Source organism: Acipenser ruthenus, chromosome 19 (genome assembly GCF_902713425.1).
Source record: "Acipenser ruthenus chromosome 19, fAciRut3.2 maternal haplotype, whole genome shotgun sequence".
NCBI classification, from domain to species: domain Eukaryota; kingdom Metazoa; phylum Chordata; class Actinopteri; order Acipenseriformes; family Acipenseridae; genus Acipenser; species Acipenser ruthenus.
Window position 1 is genome coordinate 28,146,845 of NC_081207.1, and position 23,852 is coordinate 28,170,696.

General features: G+C 36.4%; 2 protein-coding genes across 2 annotated transcripts; both read left to right on the top strand.

Moving 5' to 3' along the window:
* The first annotated feature begins 12,814 nt into the window (after positions 1 to 12,814).
* pop4 (POP4 homolog, ribonuclease P/MRP subunit) lies at positions 12,815 to 16,075 on the top strand. Its single transcript, XM_034040251.2, has 7 exons — positions 12,815 to 12,960; positions 13,276 to 13,328; positions 13,979 to 14,202; positions 14,812 to 14,889; positions 15,120 to 15,181; positions 15,529 to 15,630; positions 15,730 to 16,075. Exons 1-7 carry the CDS (start codon positions 12,954 to 12,956, stop codon positions 15,864 to 15,866), a joined length of 663 nt encoding a protein of 220 aa, XP_033896142.1. The 5' UTR covers positions 12,815 to 12,953; the 3' UTR covers positions 15,867 to 16,075.
* A 409-nt stretch (positions 16,076 to 16,484) lies between these two features.
* LOC117424139 (pleckstrin homology domain-containing family F member 1-like) lies at positions 16,485 to 22,375 on the top strand. The gene is made up of 3 exons (XM_034040250.3): positions 16,485 to 19,186; positions 20,302 to 20,507; positions 20,998 to 22,375. The coding sequence occupies exon 3, from the start codon at positions 21,018 to 21,020 to the stop codon at positions 21,837 to 21,839; it is 822 nt and encodes a 273-aa protein (XP_033896141.3). The 5' UTR covers positions 16,485 to 19,186; positions 20,302 to 20,507; positions 20,998 to 21,017; the 3' UTR covers positions 21,840 to 22,375.
* Positions 22,376 to 23,852: the final 1,477 nt, after the last annotated feature.

Sequence of the window (23,852 nt, forward strand, 5' to 3'; positions counted from 1 at the left end):
GAATCAGGGAAACAAAGACTACATCAAGAAGTAAAAAAGTAAAATCATATTTAAGTACAATAAGAGCAACTCAGAATGATTGCAACTGCAATAAAAAAAACTGATGAAAATGTTATTTACATACAAAACCATGTGCCATTTATATCAATAATATATCAATAATCATTTATATCAATAATATATCAGTAATCATTTATGAAGTATATTATGTATATGGAGATGGATTGTACCTATAACTCTGGCCTGACATGCAGAGAAAGTCAGAATTCACTGTTTTGAACTTACAAAATGAAAGCTTCAGGGCTCTGGGGGTAATTTATACAAGCTTTGTTAAAGCCTATTCCATTTTTTTTTTTTAAAGATCATAAAAAGGAAGATAAAAGCTATCCTACTAACCTATCTCATAAAACGATTTGGTAGGAGGCATGTTGTTCCCACAGACTAGAAAATATTCAATAAAATGAGAGGAAATGGAAACTAATGAGCATCCATCAGAACTGAGCTGTGATCTTGCTGAAATGAGACCAGGACAATTCTGATTTCAATATTTACTGCATGACTTACAGTTAGCTAAGTATAGTCAGACCATTTTAGTATGCATACCGACTTGTAGTAATAAATTAACATTGCCTGGTTCAGAGCTTTCGGCTAAGAATTTCCTCAAATTGACAGGGTCAATTTACTTCAGTTAATTCTAGGCAAAGTTTTTTTTTTTTTTTAGGTGGGGGGGGGGGGGGGAGCTTGTGGTATCACCAGTCTTTTCATCTTAGGAGATGGTTTTTTGTTCATTTTTTGGATGTTCCTGTTACTATTGAACAATAGGAAGCTGTCCATTTATAACACAATTAAAAAAACAACAACTGTAAAATCTATATTTTTTCTAACTTAAATTCCATATAATTAACCCTCTGCCTGCAATTAAAAACTGATTTCCAAATTGCTTTGCCTGACCCCTTTGATTTTGTAATGGATTTCAACTTCAGAAAATTGCATCAATTTATTTGTCACCAACATTCCATTGGAAGCTGTAACATCTGATATACTAAATTGCAATCAGGATTTCAGTATTCAAGTTAATTACGGCCATCGCTCGTAAGCTGTGTGGCAATACATTGTTAGAGATATTAGTGCCACAGTGCAAAGCATTCTCCACATGGCTTGTCATTCTGTAATACTCCTTTCATATTACATTCATTCAGAACATATTTTCACATATCAAATCCATTTCTCAGGATTTCATTAAATAATTGAAATCACTGTGGAGCATTGGAGACGTCTTTACATTGCATAATCACCCTTCACCTCCAGCGCCTCATTCACATCTGGCCAAGGAAGTCAAGTGGTACTGAGGAGAATGGCTTCTTTAGAGTGTAATGTAAAACTAGACAAACTCTATATACACCTGTAAAAATAATACTTTAATTGACAGACAAATCTCTACAACCATCACCGTAAGTCAAGTATACATTGGTTACCATCGCCTTCCCAGAATTAACCACGTTTTTAAAGCAGCATTAAGTGGCCCAAAAGGTGAGGGCCAGTTGCAAAATCTTCTTAATGTTTTATTGCTAGTCGTACTGACTCAAATAACAATCTGATAAATAAGGCCAAACCAAACCTACAAGGTAATCCAGAGCAAAATCTTTCCAATTTAATTCACATTAAAATGGGGTTATGTGTTGAGGTTCCTAATGCGTTTCATGAATTTTGGAAAAGCTGCAATACCAGTACTTTTTTTTTTTCTAATCAACTAGGGGGATATCAGTACCGGTCCTCAAGCCTTGGAGTAACTGACTTAATAAAAGTCTCTGCAGCTAGGAGCTCAACATTTTTTTTAATTTTAATACGTTTCTTTTAAACTTAATTTATATAAACACTTTCCATAATGTATTCCTTGGTATTTATTTCCCCACTTTCTCTTAGACCTTGGTTGAGGTTAGGGTGCAGGTTTCGGTTGTTTGGTATCAATTAAAAAAAATGAACAAGTTTTTCTATATTGTCCTTTCAAAATTTAAATATGAGATAAATATGTCACATAATGTCGCCTACGGTATGTTTTTTTCTCTGTTCCAGTTCTACTCAGTATTAGATAATAAAGCTTAGAATCTACAGATAATACTGCTGACAGTGTCCTTGATGTTTACAGTAGTAGCTAAGGGACTGAAAAGCTCACTACTGCCCCCATGGTAATTTATCTTAGCAACTAGCATTTATCTGCTATATCTAGACAGGCGGGCAGCTTGCCCTGATTACATAGTAAATTGATATCTAGCCTTTGAATGAAACCAGGAGTTCTCAATCCAAAGCCACCAATGCTAAGTATCAAGCAATTGTGGTGATGGCCATAGTGTACTAAAGCATTTTTAAGACCTTTACTATATGTTCCCAGTCCAACATCCAGTTGTGTAAATTGTTTTTGGATTTTGTATAGCAGACTACTTGTTTTGACTACTCCTTTTCCAAAAAGTTTTTTTTCCCCCCATCCTCAGTTAGTCTACAATGTATTTCATTGTGCATTTTAATGGAAAACAGATCATCAAAGTAAGTCGATATTAACAAAGGTCTAAAGGAAGTTCATTAAGCTTTATGTAATGGATCACTATATCAGCATGGACTGATTTTGAGCGATTTTTATTTGAAAGTGTAACAGCTTCACAATCTCCTTTTAAAAAAAACAAAGTACAACTTGTACATTGCGTTCTATTTGCAAGGTTTTCTGACATTTTGAAAACCCCTCTGGCCAGTTTACTTTAGAAAGCTGGTTCTCCGCCGAGCTGGGAGCCTCTCCTGGAGGTTAATATCTTCTGATTCATTCATACAACATGTTATATTTATGGCTTTCACTCCTGTTGATTTGCTGTCTGCAAATATTTGGGCCATAATTCAATTGCATGTGATAGGCCGAGGTAGAATTATGAACAACCATATGAACAAGACTCAGTCCACAAAAACCACAGTGTGACCATTCAATAAGACTGACTTTGAGCCTCAAACTGAAGGGTGGTTCATACGAATTAATAAAAGTGTTAGGTGCAGGAGAACTTTCAAATGAATTCCTAACTGCAGTATCTTGAGCTTTTCTTGTACAATAATTAAAAATATTTAGGGATACTGAATTGTTAGGATATTGGGTGTCATTTGTAGAGGTGGGAGTAGGTGTATTAACACCTGTATCCCTAGCATATGTATCTGAATAATTAATAAACACTAAACTCTGAATTAAAGTCAACAATGTATAAACTTATATGCAAACATTTCAGGTGGTGTCAATACATGGTAATGTTTGCAAGCAGATAACAAGCATCATTATTTGCAAGCTGATTGATAGATGAACTTTGCAAGGGTTCACCTGTCGAGAAAGATCACCTTTGGCAACTTGGGCAGCCAGCACGCAAACCTGGAGTGCGTTCAATAGCAGAGTGGCGCTCGTGGTGCCCCGTAACATATGGAAGGGCCAGGGTCATTGTGATGCTCTCTGTTGAATCCCCAGTGAAAAGTGGCAGCTTCCCACAGCCAGGGCACAAACCTGCGCTCCCCTGACTTTATACGACTCACCCTGAACACTGTTGTGCCTTTACCAGGGAATGCAAACAATAATGAAACAATGTATGTGTGTTTATATTATAGTTACTGGGAGAACTTAATCATGAAGCGACAGGAATGAGTATCAAGACAATTGTATCCTGCCAAAGAGCCTATTAAAAAAAGAACAGACAGTCTGTCCGATACTTTTCCTTGACCCCCATTTTCACCGTTTTATGAAATGGATTTACAAAATGAATTTAGCTGAGACTAATAGTTTTATTAAATAAACTCTGTGTTTTTTATGAGTGGGAGGCAATTGCAGGCAAAAACACCCTTTGCCTTGGGTTTAGTAAAAGTAGGTCACTCATTTGCAGTAGCCTATTTGTAAGAAGAAAGAATCAGCATATTGTTCAAGGACAAGTGTTTTTGTCTGTTCTGCTTTCGAGAACCAGCAGATACTGTAGATTAAATAATGCGCCATCTGTTTAAAACCAGGATATAGAAATTAGGGGCATTCCCAACAAAACTATAACAAATATTTCATGTTGTGTAATCTGCTGGGTGGTTTTGATGATGAGCCAGTTATAGATTTTTGCATAAATGTGTCAGAAAATTATAAACCAGCCATTTATAAACCTTATCTCAAATTGAACGGTTAAAAAGAACATCTGGCACTCAGCTTGTTCACTTGCAATATATATTCTGCTTCAAAGATTCTATGCTTCTTGTCTTTTTTTGTAGAAAGTCGCGTTTTTACTGTTCTTTGTGCATTTCACTGTCCATGCAAGTCATTGTCTCTTCAAATCATTTTAAAGAAAGTCCACATTGATGCACGCAACATATTCGGCTGCATTTTTTATACTTTTTTTACCTTTACTCACTGAGTAAGCAAATTTGAAAGGTTAACTTTAGGTACCATGTCAAGAGAGAAAATCTGGTATTGAGGCTGGCATATGGAGTCTTTTCTTGTTGTTTTTTTATTAATTGTTTATGAAATAAGCGTCAGACGAGCAGTTTTCTTTAATTGCGCCCTATTTTATCTGTTTTTTTTTTAAATATGGTTTTCGATTGCTATATGATTATGCATCTCTGCAGGCAGATAAACAGCAAAATTATTTTCTCCCCAGCTGTTTCCTAGTTTGAAACTTGCCAGCCACCTGCGACTATAAAGAAATTCTCCCTGTTTTATGCGGTCAGCGTAGGCCTTGCATTCCTCTAGATTTGAAATGCTTTCATTTTTTTTTACATAGCAAGCAAAAAAAAAACGATGAAAAAAATAATTTCAAAGTGCTGAAGTTTGAAGTTGGGGTGTTGAAACTGATAAGGATATTAAGTATTCTGCAACTAAAGCTTCAAAAGAGGGGTGTATTTTTCAAAGAAACTATTGATTCAGGATTACTCAGTTGATTCTGTATGTCACATCCCTCCAGTTGGGATCTGCATCTATAGTGAGCTGTGAGTTTTTAAAATACTTTTTGTATGTCATGTCAAATCTGTTCCACCTGCATCGTACCATTTTCAGCTCCATTTTCAGTTATCTTATGATTAATTATTCATCATAGACAGAGCTATTTCCAACCAAGGTTGCATCAGAGTAATTGTTTCATGAAATATCCCAGAAAACTAGCCGATGCATTCGAATGTGATCTGTTGACAAGGTTCATATTAGTGTTATCCCTGTCCCTCGTTGAATATGCTAATAAAGAATATAAGAGAGAGGGTAGATCTTCTGGGAATGTGCTATAAGCTGCTGTGTGACAAACACAGAGAATACCTGCAGTCTGAAGTTGATTTCTAAGCTGGAGCTGTGGTTGGTTTATCCAAGGACAAAAGCATCAGAAGCAGCTTGCTTATTAATAATTGACATGCATATAATGAAGCTTCGCCTTCAAGAGAGAAAGAAATGACGTCTGGTAAGCATCGTCTCACTGACAAGTCAGCTCTTGTAAAAGTTCAGGCCACATGCTTTTTTTTCTCAAGGTTTTTAATGTACTCCCTCTTAAAACCTCCGAGACAGCCAGAGGTTTCAACCAGCAGATGAGAAGCTGTCTAAAATTGACTGCCTCCAAATCATCAGGTCTGTTCTTCAACTGTCTACCTCCATAATTAATTTAAGTTGTTGGACCATTTCATCCAGAAGCCTTATATTGTGTTTCTTTCTTTTTAAATCAAACATATTGCTGCTTGTTACTTCCAAGTGCAATCTGTTTAGTGTTTTAAAAGAAAAATATCTTTGGTGGATGACTTTTTTCTAACCCCATTGCATCGCGTTTTATTTCCAGTAATAAGACTTGTCTGCTTTCCTCATCTTTGCAGATTATGAAACACAGCAGAATGCGACAGAAGATATGTGTTTAAATAAATATATAAAATGGCTTGGACCTGTCCTGCAGCTTGACTGGCTATAGACATTCCAATACCATATGGTTAAAAGGTTACAATCAATGGAAGAGAGCTTATTCCATTCCATCACTGCTCCATATCCATAATGAACATTTTTTACATATGTACATAGATACTACAGACTATACTTTCCCCTATGGGAAAATCACAGGCAAATGGCCCCCTCCATACTAAATATAATAAATGGGCAATTTGCCCACAGTGGCAAACCACACTGACAACCTTAAGAGAACAACATAAAAAAAATATTTTTGGGAATAAAAATTGGTAACACTTTATATATTGTGTCTCCAATTACTGTGTATTTACATAGTAGTTACTTAGTAAATACAAGTGTACTTACACATAATTACAATGTTATTATGCAGTTACAATGTACTTAATGTGTAAATCTTTTTGCACAATATAACCCTAACTCTAACCTAACCCTAATCCTAACCTTTTTCTGATACAATTGTGTACTTGCATATATCATGCAAAAAGATGTAGACATTGAGTACATTGTAACTATGCATAATAAAATTGTAATTATGTGTAAATACAGGTGTATTTACAAAGTAACTACTATGTAAATGCACAGTAATTAGAGGCACTTCATGTAAAGTGTTACTCAAAAGGTATGATTACCCCTCTACTGAACTTGTCTATGAATTGTCCTATCCCTGTTGACAAAGCTGTGGCACAGCTGTGTCAATATCTACCCACATGCAAATGCACAATACATTCCACCAACTTGTTCATGAGTTTGTGTGCCAAAAAGTGGTAAAAAAAAGGAGAAGGTTGACAAAAACAGATACAGCCAGGGCAGAGATAAATAGTTTTATGGTTGACATGTATTTTTTTTTTCTACCGTTCCAAAGTTGGAGCAAAACCAGAGCCCTAAATAGGCATTTAGCCCTCTGGGCAGGCAATCATACTTGCGCCCACCCTGCCCGTTTTTTTTCTCTTTGGGTGTTAAATGTTGGGATGGTATATTTGCTCATGTTTCATAGTTTTGATTAACTTATTGTTATTTCAGAATCTCTCCGTTAACATGTTTGAAGGGAACAAGACATTGCTTAAAACGGAAAGGAACTTCAACACGTGTTCACTACAAGGTTAGATTTCCTGCCTCTATGATTATATTCAATTCACGCACTTTCAGTACCAACCAATGATAATGAGTTTATTTTACATATTTACAAATTAAAACAGTACGTGCACGCATTTTTTGAATTTTAGCAGTGTTGCTGTAAACAGCTACTCTCATATATCCTCATATATATATATATATATATATATATATATATATATATATATATATATATATATATATATATAGCTAAATTAAGTTCATGTGTGGCATTTTCTCATAATAATCATTGATTGGTAATGTAAAAAAAAACATGGATTAAAAATAATCGTAACAAACGCGGATGCAATGACTTAATTGCTTGAAGCATATTCAGAAAGACATAAGCTCGCATTTCCATCTATATAGTTAGCAAAAATAAAATTCTTACATTTCCCTAAAGAGCCGAAAACAATATACAATTCCGCAGGAGCCATGCAGGTTTGAAAAAAAAAAACCTAAGTCATTAAAAATAATGACTAGATGTTGTGTTTCTTTATACATACATATTTTAACGCATTATAAGAGCTACGTAATTACCAAATAGTTGTTTTAAAGATAGCAAATGGGGGGTCAGTTGTTCTTACATTTATTTCAATAAATACATACTGGTACCACATTTAACATCTTGTAGTTCAGGATGGTGAATTTTAAGGGCCGTTTATCTATTTGCATTTTCTTAATTAATATCTTGTTGTCTATTCTATCGTAATGTTTTGGTTTACATTTATTACGTAGGTGCTTAATATATGTTATGAAACGTGCGTGTACATTTTATTACGTTTAGTGCTCGTCCTGAAGGCTGCAATAGCGAATACATAAATAAACAACGGGCGAAGCAAATGGCACAGACATGCCAACAAACTGGCGGCGCTATGCTGTTGGTTTTGTATTGTGTAGAATCAGGTTCATGGTCGTTAAGACCGTTGCTAAGGAAGTGACGCATTCCATTTTCTAGCGCAGAGGCGCATGCGATGTACAGTCTATGCCAGGGGGGTGGGGCTTTGACAGCTGACAAGTGAAAACGTTGCGAACCGCTGAACAAAATTATTACTCAAGTGGCAATGCATTTAAGTCATTTTTCCGACCCCCACGGCTTTGCGCCCTGGGCGGCTGCCCCGCTCGCCCACCCCTAGTTACGGCTCTGCCAGGAACCGATTGTTTACGTCATAAATGTAAAGACCCTGCATGGGGTATTTTTCTGGTCACAGACTGAATATGTCTGCCCAGGAATACACGTATTAACAGAGACAGCAAAACTCTAGGTCATGGATGGAAAATTACTCATATTAAGATGGCCTTAAACCACACTGCCTATGAACAGATCCAACCTGACACTTAGTCATCCGCAAAGGCTGTATTGCTGAACTGAAACATGTACTTGAATTTATACCTGTGACAGGGTTTGTTTGTTTTTTATTTATTTATCATGATTTACTTGTGATACTGATGGTCTAGTCCCATAGAATATGAACTGTTTTTCCAAAAGGCTTCCTTACCAGCTTACTTCCAAAGGAATTAAAATACAGACCTAAAATTTGACCTACAGAATTCTGACATAGAGTACTGTATCTGGTTTTATTAGTTTGAAATAATAGCCTACTTTTTTAATGTAACAGCGGCCTCTGGTGGTAGCTCTTAAGAACTACATGGTGAACAGTAGACCCATGCACTTACACTATGTATGGGGGTGCACCTGTATACAAGATAAGCAACATTGCTCGTACTATTTTAGAAAAGAGTTTGAAATTGAAGAAACTGAAGATCTATTACATATCCACCTTCAAGGTTGATCTACCATGCTGTTGTAAACCATCACATATCTGTAAACGTAACTGTGAAAACAGTGTATACCAAGTACAAGCCTATGCGCCTATATGCCTATACAGTATTGTGTAAAATAATAGAAAATGTAAAGACTTTCTATGATCACCATAAGAGAATATAATGTAAAATGTGGGCAGCATAAAATAATGTTTTGTTGTCTACTTAGGCTCGGGAGATGCAGCTCTGCACACAGATTAAGAAAGGCCTGTACTTGGCAATAGGATGGCATTGCTGGAGGCTGAAGATATTCATCTTTACATCTACAAGGCTGCTGCAATACACTTTGATATGATTCCCATATCTCCAGCATGATTCTGCAAGCTTACCACCAAAATCCAGATAAGTGAATCATGTTCCCTCTGAAATAAAATACAAGCCAATGCAATCTTACAAATAAATGAAAAGTGATCAGAATAACAATGTCACACATTCACTGTTTTTCACATCACTGTCATGAGCCTAATATAATAAATGTATGGATGGATTTATTCATTTATATTAGTAGGAGATTCTTATACATATCATTCACACCATACAAAACGCAACATGGCAGCCCACTTGTAAAACTGAAGGTTGCTTTGATTTTTGAAATTATATAAACAATGCTGTCATATTGAATTACAATGAAGAGCTGATACAGTTTGCACTAAGTCTTTGCAGCTACCTACTCGTTTTTCTGTCATGGGAGGTTCATTATAAAAACTGACACTGACGTTAATATTGATTGATGCTGTTTTAGAAATTGTTTGGACATGTTTCTAGCCTGACTGAGACAAAGAGAAAGTTGACATCTGAAGGCCTAAAGGAGAGATGTCTTTACACGACAATTAGATCATAACAACAACTGCTAACATACTATATGTTCAACCCAATTTTAAATACTGACTTTTCAGTGTCACTGCAACCCTATTACCATTCAGGAGGGCAAAAGCTAAACGGGTAGCGTCTGCTCCCACAGTCCCATCCCACGAGAGTTCAAAGGCTAAAGCAGCGCTCCTTGTGAGCCCTCAGTGAAGATCGGCAACTGAGCAAGACCAGGATTCAAACTAGCGAGCTCTTGATTGTTTGACTCTCCGTGCACTCCAACAGTGCATTTACTAATTGAACCATTAGGAACTCCAATTACGAGATACTCCATCACCTGGTTTTGTGTGACCCCTGAAAGCTAAAACTGTCTAAATTATTACCACATCCAGTCCACAATTCTCAGTGTTGTCTTGCCCTTTGACTTTCAAGCACAGCAATTGTTCCTGGTACAATATGTATTTTTTATTAATTACATTTAATTTTAAAAGATGAGTTGACCAGGCTACTCGAGTTCAAATAATTCATTATTTGCAATAGACAAGTCGAGGATAAAGAGCCATGTTTTCAGGAGATGGCACAAGGTTGTTCTTCATGATGACAAGAGAAGAAAGGTCAGTTCAGCCTGCAGGTGATTGTGGCACAATTTGAACAAGTGTCTGGGGAATTAACCTTCATGCAGGACCTTTTGAACAATTACAGTTAACATCTATTTGGAATAGTTTTCCTGAAGCTATGAAAAATAACAAGTGACAGCATTTTCCAGGGGAGATATTGTTTTTTTTTTCTGTCTAAGGGAAGAAAGCATCACTAATCACTGCAGAAAAGTCGGTCAATACAAAAAAGTGATCATCATTAAAATAAGTTTGACCATATTGTTGCATTCAAAGGTGCAGATGTGAGCGTGTTTAAAAACAAATGCCTTTGATTAAATATATATATATATTTTTATTTTTATATAGCGCCTTTCATAGTGGACCACCATCACAAAGTGTGTCACAGAGGTAGGCTGTGAACTGTGCATTATATGCAGAGTCACTTACAATAGGACAATGGAGCACAAGGAGGTTAAGTGACTTGCTCAGGGTCACACAGTCAGTGGCAAAGGTGGGATTTGAACCAGTGACCTTCTAGTTACAAGCCCTTGACTGTTGGACAGTTGATCGATATATAGCTTTATTTGGTAATACTGTAAAACAAAGTGTTGGACAGAATATAGAGTGCAAGGATTTAGCAAAGACAAAAATAAAACTGAAATCAGCTCAGAACACCTTCAAATAATCTATCTGAGCATAGCCAAACAAAACTAACCTTTACATTGTTTGGACCAGACATACAAACAGCTGTTCACATTGAAAGACCCTTTCTTTTTTAAGCTTTTAAGCCCATTCCTGTCCTTTTCAATATTATGTTTTCAAGGTCTCTGTCACCTTTATATATTGTATGTTTATCATTCCTATCTTTTATTTATAGTCACACGGTTTTCCCATAAACCTCAATCCAGCCTCCAGAATCACTCTGATCTATTCCACCTGTTATGACACGGTGTTAATAATATCACCCTCGGCACACATAACACTGCTCATTTTTGCAGGATACAATGGGATACAGCTGTAGCTTTGTTAAATCTGTTCCCATGAAGTTGCGCTACTGCTCAGTATTTAAAATTACTGCCATCTTGTGAGAGCATGGGGAATTGCATCTCAAACTTCCATGTTTTAATGGCTCGGCATCTCGGATAGTTGAGGGCTAGTCTTACCATTCAACTGAAGAGCAAGCTCTGTAGTCCAGAGGTAGGTATGCCACTTATGCGGATGTCAGTATTTTAAACGAATCAGCTGCTAGTAAGGGATCCACTGTATTCTCCCCTGCCCTCATGTTTTCTTCTAGTAACCTTGGATAAGGGAATTTCAACGTTTAGCGAGAATAACACACCTCTCAATCCAGCATGCATGCTATAGATTTCTAATGCTTTGAACACGGCCATTAAATGGCATGTTTCAACCAAAAGGGCAACTGTAACGGCTTGGTATCTCAACTTACTGAACAAAGCGGCACAGGCTGGACGTAAGCCGCTGTAAAAACAAAATCAATAAGTGCAGTCACATACAGAGGGTAGTTATTTACACACGTAGTTATTTTCCCGTTGCATTAGGGTCGCCATGGGGATTAATTCAATAGCGAGAGATTAAAACAATCATATAAAACTGCAACACTCTTTAATGTTACTTATTCGTTAGGTATTAGATGTATTTGACTGATGTATAAATGGATAAAATAATAATTTAAAAAAAACTCCCAGTATTTGCTATCATATCAGTAATTAACACTGTTGACTATATTATATTGTCTACAATTTGCAAATAACACACTGAATTCGGTGCTCATGTTTTGTGAAAATAACCTATGAACAAATGTAGACCCGCTATCATAGCAATTGCTACATTTCATACCGAACTGACTGCTGTAGTCTAATCCAGGGGTTTTCAACCGGGGTTATGCGTATCTTTGGGGGTACGCAAGACGACGCAGAAATGAAAATGGAATGAAGAGAAAATAATGATCTTGATTTTTTTAACGGCATTATAGTCTCTAAACCACGATGTATACTTATGTAATCTTTGTTTAGTAGCTCAGTTAACCGCTAATTAAAAATAATAAAAATAAATAAATAAATAAATAAAAAAGGCTATATCACGTCCACATTTTCCACCGGTACGCATGCGCAAATTCGATTGCGTGGATTTCCACTACGAATATGATAAACATTTACAGTGCGGACTATTTTATTGTTTATAATGACTTTGCCCAATAGAAAGCAAATATGAGTGTTTCCAAAGATTCCTAAATACTGCCTTTGCATCCAAAGACATGTAATTCAGTTTTAAGAATGAAGTCTACTGTTTGGTTTTCTGTCTCAGCAATGTGTCAGTCCCACAGTTGTGTACAATTATATATTAAAGAAATGTATTAACCAAATTATTCTGCCTTTTATTGGAACTGCGGTACCATTCAGTGAGCGAAAACTGTAAAGGGTACTTGAGCAGAAACCTCCCGACAGAAGGGGTACACTTTCAAAAACAAAGTTTCTTTCCAGCAGCCAGTTGTATAGCCCCAATCGATTTTCTGCTCTTTCTGTCTTGATCTCTAGTCAAAAATAGCTGTGCTCCACTGCTCATGTCTGTGCGTTATTACGCACTGGGGAAGTATATTACAAACACGTTAGCTTCGAGAGAAGGCAATTCATTTATTTTTTAAAACCTGAAAAGAAAGTCGAAACACAATGCAGCGTAAGTTTGCTATGTTGTTTGTGTACAATATATAAAATTATCTGTGTTTTTTTTTAAAGATAGTGTTTAAACCGCATGCTTAATTTAGTATAAACTGTGTTTACAGCTTTGCTTTTGATATAGAATGTGAATACCAGAACGTTTAAATCATATTAAACAACGTGCATTTACTAGGGCAGTATTACAAGTGAAAGTTGTATGCATTTGAATGTATTTTTATTTTTATCACCCCTCTGTAGAAAGTGCACATGTGTGACTCGTTTTTAATTTCATCGTTGTGACTGTTAATTAATATCTCTGTCTAATTATCCGTAGGTGATGTGTGCTTAAATATACCGCCTAATCATGTCAAGATGCTGGATATTCAGGTAATGCCTTTGACATTATTGGAACTGTTTGTGTTTTGCCGCTCTCTGTTGTTTTTGATATGTGGTGCTACCTAAAATGATTGCGCTGAGGTCACTCGATAACGACGCTTATCTGAATACAGCACTTGCCCTTCCATAACATAATGCACCCTTTAATGGAAAGTGTATTACACCGTTTACTGTTAAGACAATATAAATACTGGACTTTTAACCAGTCATTAATGGAGTTTGTTGTAATCCTCTGTGGCATATAGCTTAAGTGAAGGAGTTTACTAAATTGTGTGTGTGTGTGTGTATATATATATATATATATATATATATATATATATATATATAATCTCATAATCCCAAAATAAATAAATAAATAAAAATGCTTGTCTCGACCAGTATATGTAACATGACATTTCAAAACTATTAGTAACCATCCACAAATGCTTTCATTATTTACCAGTAGACTCCTTTTTTTTTGGGGGGGGGGGGGGGTGGCATTTAAAAAAAATCTATATATATATATATATATATATATATATATATATATAAAAAATAACATGCTTTATGACAACCGTGACGTGCAAAACAAAATATGTATTTTTTTTTTGTTTGTTTGTTTTTGTTTTGTCTTTTAATGTTCTGGGTGTCTATCTCTGCAGCCTCATGGGCCCAAGCAGGCAGAGGCCTTTGTGAATTCCTTTCTGAAGCACACGATGCCACGGCTAGAAGACAAGGACATCCAGAAGCATTTGAGCCGGAAGGCTGTGATTCTGGAGCATGCTTTCAAGAAGAAAAAGAAAAACAAGAAGAGGAAAACCAAGAGCCTGAGTGCCAAAGAGAGAAGACAAATGAAAATATTTGATCTTAAACCACAACAACAGAAGTCAGTGCCCAATCTGCTGCCTTTTTGCGTCTTTATATTGTGTGAACGTTTGATCACCAGAACCTAGTAAGATGTGACCCAAAATCAATACATGCATTTTTCTTTCTGTAACAGTTAGCTGATAAATAGGGTCATTTTTAATCCAACATAAATGATCCCGTTGACAACGTTTTGGGATCAGTTAGCTACTAGGATCCAGACTAGTATTGATGATCCATATGATCCGTTTTCTGGATTCTTATGTTCTTATATAATATACACTGATGTGCCACACTCTCATCCAAAGAAGCATATGCAAGTGAGAAGAGTCCACTGTTTTGTGTTACTAGAAGTCCACATTAGTTTTCATGTCAGTTATATTTCAGTAATGATTGCAAAGGTGGATCTAGAAAGTGCTAGACTGGAACCACCAGAAATTGAATTAAAACATTTCTGTCTGACACTGGCTCACACAACTGTTTATGATCCCAGTCCAGAGAGTGGGTTGTAAAAACTGAAGATTTTGAAGTAAGTAAGAAGTGTAAAGCAACTGACTAAAGGTTAGAAAGTTTGCATTTAGATTGAGCGGTTCACTATTTAATTTTTTTTTAAACATTTTTTCCATTACAGATACGAGCTGTTCTTACCCTTGCATGAGTTATGGAAGCAGTACATACGTGACCTCTGTAATGGACTAGGACCACAAGTGTAAGCCATATGTACATATGTGAAACTAGAAATCAGAGTGGTTGTTTCTTATAACTGTGAATTAACTAATTGGTATGTTATTTATCCTCTAATACAGGCAGTATATATTCTAGTGATATGTCTGGAATTGTTTGAATTTCAAGAAATGTTATAGTTTGTCCTGTAATATCTGTGTGTTTGTCCTTTTGAACAGACATTCTGTATCATTGTCATTATTTTCTTTTCTTCAGTCAGCCCATGATGATCCAAACAAAGTTACTAAAGGCAGATTTCCATGGTGCTGTTGTAACAGGTAAAATGTACTTCTAGTGAAAATTTTAGTGTTACTACATTTTGTATTTCACAGGGGCAGCAGTGTGGAGTAGTGGTTAGGGCTCTGGACTCTTGACCGGAGGGTCGTGGGTTCAATCCCCGGTGGGGTACACTGCTCCAGTAAAAACTCAACTGTATAAATGGGTAATTGTATGAAAAAATAATGTGTAAAAAATAATGTGATATCTTGTAACAATTGTAAGTCGCCCTGGATAAGGGCATCTGCTAATAAATAAATAATAATAATAATACTGCATTTATTTACCCAAGCCGTAAAAACTGAACTGTGTAGACACCTTGTATTTAATATTTGTCTTATTTCCACAGTGGTAAAGTCCAAATGTCCTTCCTATGTGGGCACTACAGGCATCATTCTGCAAGAACTGAAGCATATGTTCAAAATTATTACTAAAGATGACAAATTAAAAGGTACATAATGTAAAGAAAAAAAGGATGCTTATTTTTTAATGATCATGCATTATGCGATTGCCACAAAAAAAAAATCTAATTCTCTCTTTTTCTCAACAGTCATTCCAAAGTGCAACAGCGTGTTCAGTGTGGAAATTGATGGATTTGTTTCCCATATCTATGGCAGCAAGTTCCAGCTAAGATCAAGCGAGCGTTCAGCTAAGAAATTTAAAGTTAAAGGAACCATAGACCTTTAATCAGGTGCCAGTGAAACTGAAGCAGACTTTCCACATATGTCACCAGTTCCCCCGCAGAGAGTAATGGAAAGAGATTTGCATCTGCCAGATGTGGTATAAAAGGAACTTGGCTACCTGAAAAAAGATATTGATTGGCATCTTTTTCCAAGCCGTTCATTTCACTTTGTACTTTTAATTTCCACTATTAAATGCTAATCAGATTACATCCAGTAATTAGTACTCTCTCTTTTATAAGTGGTAATCAAGCGTTTGCAGTGTACGCACCATTTAAGTTAACCCTGTAACTAAAGGCATGAAGAAAACTGGAATGAAATGGTGTGCGTTGTAAAATATTGTGTCACTATCCTAGGTGGTGGCAACAACAACAAAAGCACAAGTATAATGGTTAGATGAAGTTCTTTCATCAGTCACTAATCCAGTGCAAACTTTTTTTTTTGAGTGACATGCAAGTGAAAGGAAAAAAAAAAAGGATTTGTCAAAGTTGCTGATGCCGATTGACAAAGTGAGCTACTTTTAAAATAAAAGTATGATTTACACCAAAAAATAATATCAATGAAGCGACCTTTCTTGCTGTCAAAGTGCAATGTTGTCTAAATCCGCTAGGTGGCCCTTGAATACACTTTTCTCTCAAAAGATGTTCTGCATTCATGAACGAGCACAGTGGCTTAAGGCTGGTTTATACTTCCGATTGCGACCCAGTTTTTGGTCTCAGTCAGTGCTCTCTGACGGTCAGAATGACATCATCTGCACTGCCGCGAGCTCCATCTTTTATGAAAAGTCTTACGGCCTTTTCTTGTGTGTCTGCGACCGCAAAACGCACAGGGTTGGATGATGTTGGAATAATCCAACATTTGTCGCATGGTTGCAAGCCAGTGAAGCGTGACCAGAGCAAGTTTTTGAGGAACCCAATACGCATGAACAACAGAACAGGATTTTAAACTTACCTCTAAACTGAATGAAATTAAATCGTAAATGAACATTTGTTAAAATGAATATTGGTGCTTACATAGGCTACCATGCGCAGCAACCACTTGTGTAATAACAATAATGATGAATACAATGCATTTTTATTTGTATTGTTATTCTTTTAATATATTTGAGTCACTAATATGTTAACATTGCTATTTATTTTCTGTATGCAATTACTTTCCCCATCAAATCAGTAACGTTGCTCTGATCAGAACTGCTGATCAGTTTTTTAGCTGCTCATAAAAATATATATAAGCCATTTACACATTCACTTCATTCATGAGACGGGCAATTTTAAAATCCCGTCTCAGTGTCGCGGGATTGTGGAGCCTGTTGGCAACCCTAGTCACAAGTCGACACCGGCAGTAACGCAGACTGACTGAAAGTATGACCGACAGCTATGACCACTTTGCTGCGTCAAAAAGTCTGCGAAATCGGGGGTGCTTCAGTCCTTCTGGCGCACCCGTAGAAGTGTCTGCAGCTGACGTATGGCTTTTGTCTGCGAGAGAAGTATAAACCAACCTTTAGACGAGTACAATTATATTAAACTAAGGAGACAAATGCTTTAGCTTTCGCATACAATGTTCAGGCTTAATGATTTACAATGCAACAATATTAGATATAACCCTTTAAAAAAAAAACAAAAAAAAAAAACAAGGAAATCAATTTAAGATCCACATAAAGCAGGACATTGGGAATGAAATGTTTAGAGCAGTACTAAGCGGCTTGGTATTTGTGTACACTGAATACATTGAGATGTGATGTTTTATTAGCAAGGTTGCACAGCCTGCAGAGTTAACGATATTTGTCAGCAGTGCAGATATAATACAGTCAAGCCAGGATCGTGCTAATTGGTTTACGAATGCAGCCAGAACACCAAAGTTAACATTATTTTGCCAACATTATTATTATTTTTTTTTATATAATTTTCTGAAGTTATGCCTTAGGAGAAAAATTAGAGCGAGATAAGATTTTAATATTATGCAGATTCATATGAAAACTCAAACATAAGCTATGTATTATTTTATTTTTTTTAATATAGATAAGCCTGGTTATCACACATGAACACAAAAAATATGGTGTTGTTGTTTCCATTACATTGTCTACAGCAATGTATTTTTTAGAAGTTTTTATTGAGGCATGTTTGGAAAGGTGGTTTACATATGAAAGAAAAAAAAATGCTGCTCTCTTTTCTCATATATGGCCAATTTGTTAGACAATCTGCACACATCTCCCTCTGTACGTTAGGACAAAACTATGGGTTATGTTAGTTAACGTAGGATGCACCAATAAATTATTTAGAACAACAAGAGAGGCGTGCCATCCAGCCAGTGCTACTCTTACACAATAGTGTCAATCCATGCAAAGTGGACCAGAATTCTTACCAGTGATCTGATGGTTGGTGATTTACATTTTTAAATATCAAAAACATTTAAGATATCATATAAAAGCTTTGTTCAAGACCTTTCCTTTGACAACTATTGTGAAATGCCTTGAATTTTTTAAAGTATATATTCTCCGAATACAGATTGCAAAATTCCCTCCCCTCCTTTTTGTACATAAATACTTTCCTAAAGTGGTTTTGGAATCTCCCGAGCTTTCTTGTTGCTGCTTACGCTCATGACTATAATCTTGCACAATTACAGAACTCAACTGGTGAAACCGGCAACATTCTTTGAAAAACAATTTTAACTACAGGTTTTTAGCAAGAGTGTCTCAAATATCACACGGAAACTGACAAGTTGGAAGACCAGATCCAACATTTCAGTGAATTTAAACTGTTTTGTACACCTCATTGCAAAAATAAGAACGCTTGTATTTATGGAACACTTATGTCCCTTGTACCTGAAACGGTTAAAGTTTTGAAAACCAGAATACTAGAGGGGAAATGACTCTTGTATGGCACACAATGTTTAGTTATGGTTATACTCTGCATACTTTTCCTTTGTGACATGCTTGTTTGAAGTAAAGGACGACTCTCTCCCTCCCCTTTTTCCCCAGATACACCCTCACCCCCAGACCACTTTTAGAAAGTCTCCAGCGCTGTTGAATAGTATGCAGGATGTATGATTACCAGAGTCGGTCATGGGGGGAAAAGATATCAAGCCAGATTTTTAAAAAAAAAAAGCAAAGCAGTAAACAAGGAAATTGAACAAAAAATAAATAAACTAGCTTACACAAGGTCATTTTTCTTTTCCTCATAGTTCTGCCAGTATAAAATACAAATATTCTTCAAAGGAGATAACAAACCAGTTGTTTCTGAAAACTCTCAATGCACAGGAAATTCATGTTGAACCTGTTTCAAACAACAGCTAGTGGCACCTGAGGCTGGTCTAGTGGTTCTTTCCCAGGTTAGTCAAACGTTTTGTAAATTAAAAGACTGTAAACTGCATTGTGCATAGTATATAACACCAATAAAACCGGATAAGGTGCGGAATCCTCTACATATTTATTATAAACCAAAATCTCATTAACTCTGCTGATGTTAATAAACTGCTGTACAATGTTGTAACAAAAAAAAAAAAAGTCTTCCTGTTTTGTCATTCTTGCTGTTAATTGCATATGAAACACTTCCCCCAAATAAGCATGACTGGGAGAAATGTGAAATAGGGTATTGCTCATATTTCATCATCATAATAATTTCCCTGACAATCATTTATTGTAAATAGAAACTGCTCACAAATTAATGTTTTAAAATAATTACATTTTTCTTTTATAAAGAACTAACTCTCCATCCAAATAACCAACTCATTTATTTTTTTAAAGTTGTTACTGCATCTCTATTTCATTATGTGATCTGTGCAGAGGTCTCATTTTGTAATGCTGTTCATTGCTTTTATTAGCTCATTTTCTTTATATCATGACAAACCCTTAATAAAGTTAATAAACCATGGTAAAAGCAAAGTAGATTTTTTAAGCACATTGGTAAAAAAAACAAAAACATTGTCAAGTATTGATGAGCTGTGGGTTAAAAAAAGTCAGCTATGATACAGAACTAAGTTTTGTTTACAGTCAGTGTGGGTTGTAGAGCAGTTGATCTGAGTATATGCACGTATGTCTGGTTTTAGGTATGACTAGGCTGTAAAGGACAAAAAACAAGAGCCTTGAATGCATATTGCACAGCCTCAACAGTTTCATCCACCATTAAAACTTCATTAAAGTCCACCATTATACACTAGATGACCGTGAAACAGTTGGATAAAAAGTCTAGCTTTAAAAATAAATGACATTGAAAAGGTAAATAAATCAGTAATTTAACCTGCAATATGTAATTTAAAGAATTGCAGATTTAAAATTCCCATAAAGGTAATGTTTACCAGTTTCTAATTAGAATAAACATTGATTAGATTCGATTAAATCACGCAGGATTCCGTATAGCAGCAGAGCAGTCTATGTTACAGTTACATAATTTGTTTCTGGGTGTTGAAGCTGCACTCTCCGTGATAAGAGAATTTCTGTCTGATAGGAAGGTTTGCAGTGTTCTGTGGTTACAGAAGATTGACATTTACTGGAAGCCCGCAAACCAGGAAATAGACGACTACATAAATCCTTGCCGTGTGAAGTTTCAGCAGCATTGCAACTTGAAATGAACGCTGCAGACCTAGCACTAAAATAACATCTTGAGACTGAATAAAAATTCAATAATAACAATTCAAATATTTTGCAAAGAAGGTAAGAACTTGTTTTTTTTCTCTCTATACATTTGCATATAAGTAACATCTACCACAAATATAATAGTGATCTCTTTTAGTGGTTTATTGCAGGATTAGCAACTTGAATAAAAGTAATTCAGCAAAGATGCCAATCAAAGATTTTCTTCTGTTTTGAAAAACATTTTAACAAGTTTTTGGCAAGAGTGACTCAAATATCACGAGGAAACTGACAAGTTGGAAGACCAGATCCAACATTTCAGTGAATTTAAAGGAATAAATATACCTTGCGTACTTATACAGAAAACAGGCCAGTTTTTATTAAAAAAAAGTAAATAAATAAATTCACTCAAAAGTTAATACCAATTTTGCATTGGGGGCAATTTTGAGGAGTTTGTGTGATTTGGACTTTGTGTTGTTATATTTCTATTCTTTCCAAATTTTGACTGGTTGCTTTTACTGGAAAACATATGTACAGTAATAATTAACCTCAATCTCTTTTTACATTTTAGGAACTGAAGAAAGTGTAACCATGGCAGGCCGCATAGCATTCACAGAGGATAACGCCCTGCGCATTGCCGCCGTGGAGAGAGCCTTTGCGCCGTCGGGTAAAAGTCTTTCAAAGCCTGGGCGCGTGCTGGTGGGAGAGGGGAGGCTCATGAAGCTGTGTCGCCGTAGCCCACAGCCCAAGATGTTCTTCCTCTTCAATGACATTATGGTGTATGGCAGTATCGTGGTCCACAGGCTCTGGTACAAAAACCAGCACATCATCCCGCTGGAAGATATCATCGTTGAAGACCTGGCTGACAGCCTGGAAATGAAAAACCAGTGGCTCATCAGAACGCCCAAGAAATCTTTCTACATGTCCGCTGCTTCCGAGAAGGAAAAGCAGGCGTGGATCTGCCGCATTATGGAGTGCAGGGAGCAGCAGTTGATCAGTTCGAGGAAGGAGCCCACCACTAGTTTCGCAGCTACCTGGATTCCTGACCGAGCCTCACATATCTGCATGCGCTGTGCGGACAAGTTCACTGTAGCACAACGGAGGCACCACTGCCGGCAGTGTGGCTTTGTGGTGTGTAACTCATGCTCCAAGTGCAGGATTGTCATCCCAGCCATCTCTGCAAAACCTGTCAGAGTGTGCACTCTGTGTTTCAACACTCTACTGTGTGAGAAGGCCAAGGAGGAGGCTGGGAAGAGGAGTTCAGACGGGTTTGACTTGGAAATGCCCGTGTATGAAGCATCAAGTGATGAGGACAGTGATGAGAGGGAGGAAGATGACATGATGCCCATCCAATGGGCAAAACCACATATTATCTACCATCCAAAAAACACTTGCTTTGCATATCTTAAATAACAGTGGCCAAACTGTTTTCTGTAATGCCAGTAATTGACTTGAAGAGATTGGATTGTGCAGAACCTAGTTATACAAAGACAATTACCTTTAAATGACACCAACATTACGTACACTGCAACTAACAGGAATGTGAAATGTCGTGTTTCTTTGATTTAATCTTCATATTAATTGTAAAGATTCAATATGTACTTATGTTAAAAAAAGGTTACTACACGTGCAATCTAATGCACAAAAATGTTGCCATATTTGAGAATTCTGCCAATGCTTTGACTGTGAATATACTTATTTAGTGATTTAAAATAACACTATTAAATGCCTGGTTTTCTACAGAGGAGAAGTCAGTGTTACCGGCTGCTCAGACATTGCTGTGAAATTGTGTTTCCTTTATATATGGTATTGGTGTGTATTAAGGGAATGTGTTTATGACTCCAATGTATTGTTAAATTATGGTTGAGCAGTATTTCAATTTGATGTAACTAACCATGCATTAATGGCACTTCTAAAGGTCACAAATAAAACACAATATTCTAAATCAATTTGGCATTTCCATTTTCAATTTTAATTTACTTGGGATGTGCTTGTGATTTCAGTGCTTACTACAGCCAGGCAAAGGGCCTGCAGACACACACCAATCCTGACCTGAACACCCCAGTCTCTGTCTCTCTTGATTTGTATAAAGTTAATTTAGTTATAGCATCACAAAACATTGAACCATGAAATATGTTCACTCTTGCATCCATACATCACTGCTTACAAAATGTGGCCTGAAGGTGGCATTTTTTTAAGGTAGCCAGCACATGTTGTACCTTATCAAATACAGCAGAGATACAGGGCCTGTACCCAAAGCTTTAACCCATGGGTCATTTAAAGAAGTCAATAACAGCATAATGGTTTATTATTTTGAACAATATATAAATATTAATAAGACGTAGTAATAATAATAAAACTAACTTTCAATAACTCCTAAGTCGTTTGAATAGGGCACCTAGGGTCTTATATTAAATACTACAATCAGTATTAAATGACTGCAAAATGCTAATTACTAATGGTGTGTTGCCTCAGTCACTAAACACACAAAAGCTTGATTAAAAGCATGACACACTGACCGCTTCAGATAAACCATCACCTTGGCCACAAGGCTAACCACTTGTCTGTTCGCCAAATGATCTTGTTAACTGTGACCAAGCCTATGAGAGTAACATGAAAAGGCTGATCACCATGAACAATATCCACACACTATTCACAAGGAAAAGTTATGTTTTATGAAGACTGCGGACTTCATACACTGATTCAGATATTCTCAATAGCTTGTGCTAAAGAATGTCCAGACAAAGTTTAATCATAAATGAATAATCGCATCTCTAAATATTTTTTTTTTTATTATCACATTTGGGTCTCCATATATATGCAAAGCTTGACCTACAGAAAGTCAGATAAAAAAGACTCCATATATCCTGAGATTAAGTCTTTAGCAATTTCTGTGAAATTAGACAAGCATTTCTCTAGATATATACCGTACAAGACTCTAAATAACAGGAGGTTTGTAACATGTGTACGTCCCATTGCTATTTCCCCAGGACAGGGATACGGATCACCAATGGGGAATAATTATAATCCAGACCCCCCATTTTTTGCAAAAAGAAAAGAAAAATAGTAAGAACTATCACTGATGTACAGTAGGAATGAAAACTTATACAATAATATGCTGGTTTGCTTATGTTCTGTCTTTTCAATAAGAGATTCCTCCCTGTCCCCCACCAGAGTAAAAGCCTATTAATTCAGGGAAGGAGGCTGCAGTTTAATGTTTGTCTGTTAAAGCCCCCTGAGCTCTTCAGACCAGACCAGCTTCTTCTCAGCTTATGATTTCCTGTAAGTGCATTATCAAGCAGTAACTATCTGCATGACCCACACGTTGACAGACCACTGCTGCAGCATCTTCCTGTATGTGGTATATTGCGTGTGACCAGCCGAGTGAGGTTGGGGCTGTTTCCTTTGCTCAGACTTCTTAGAATG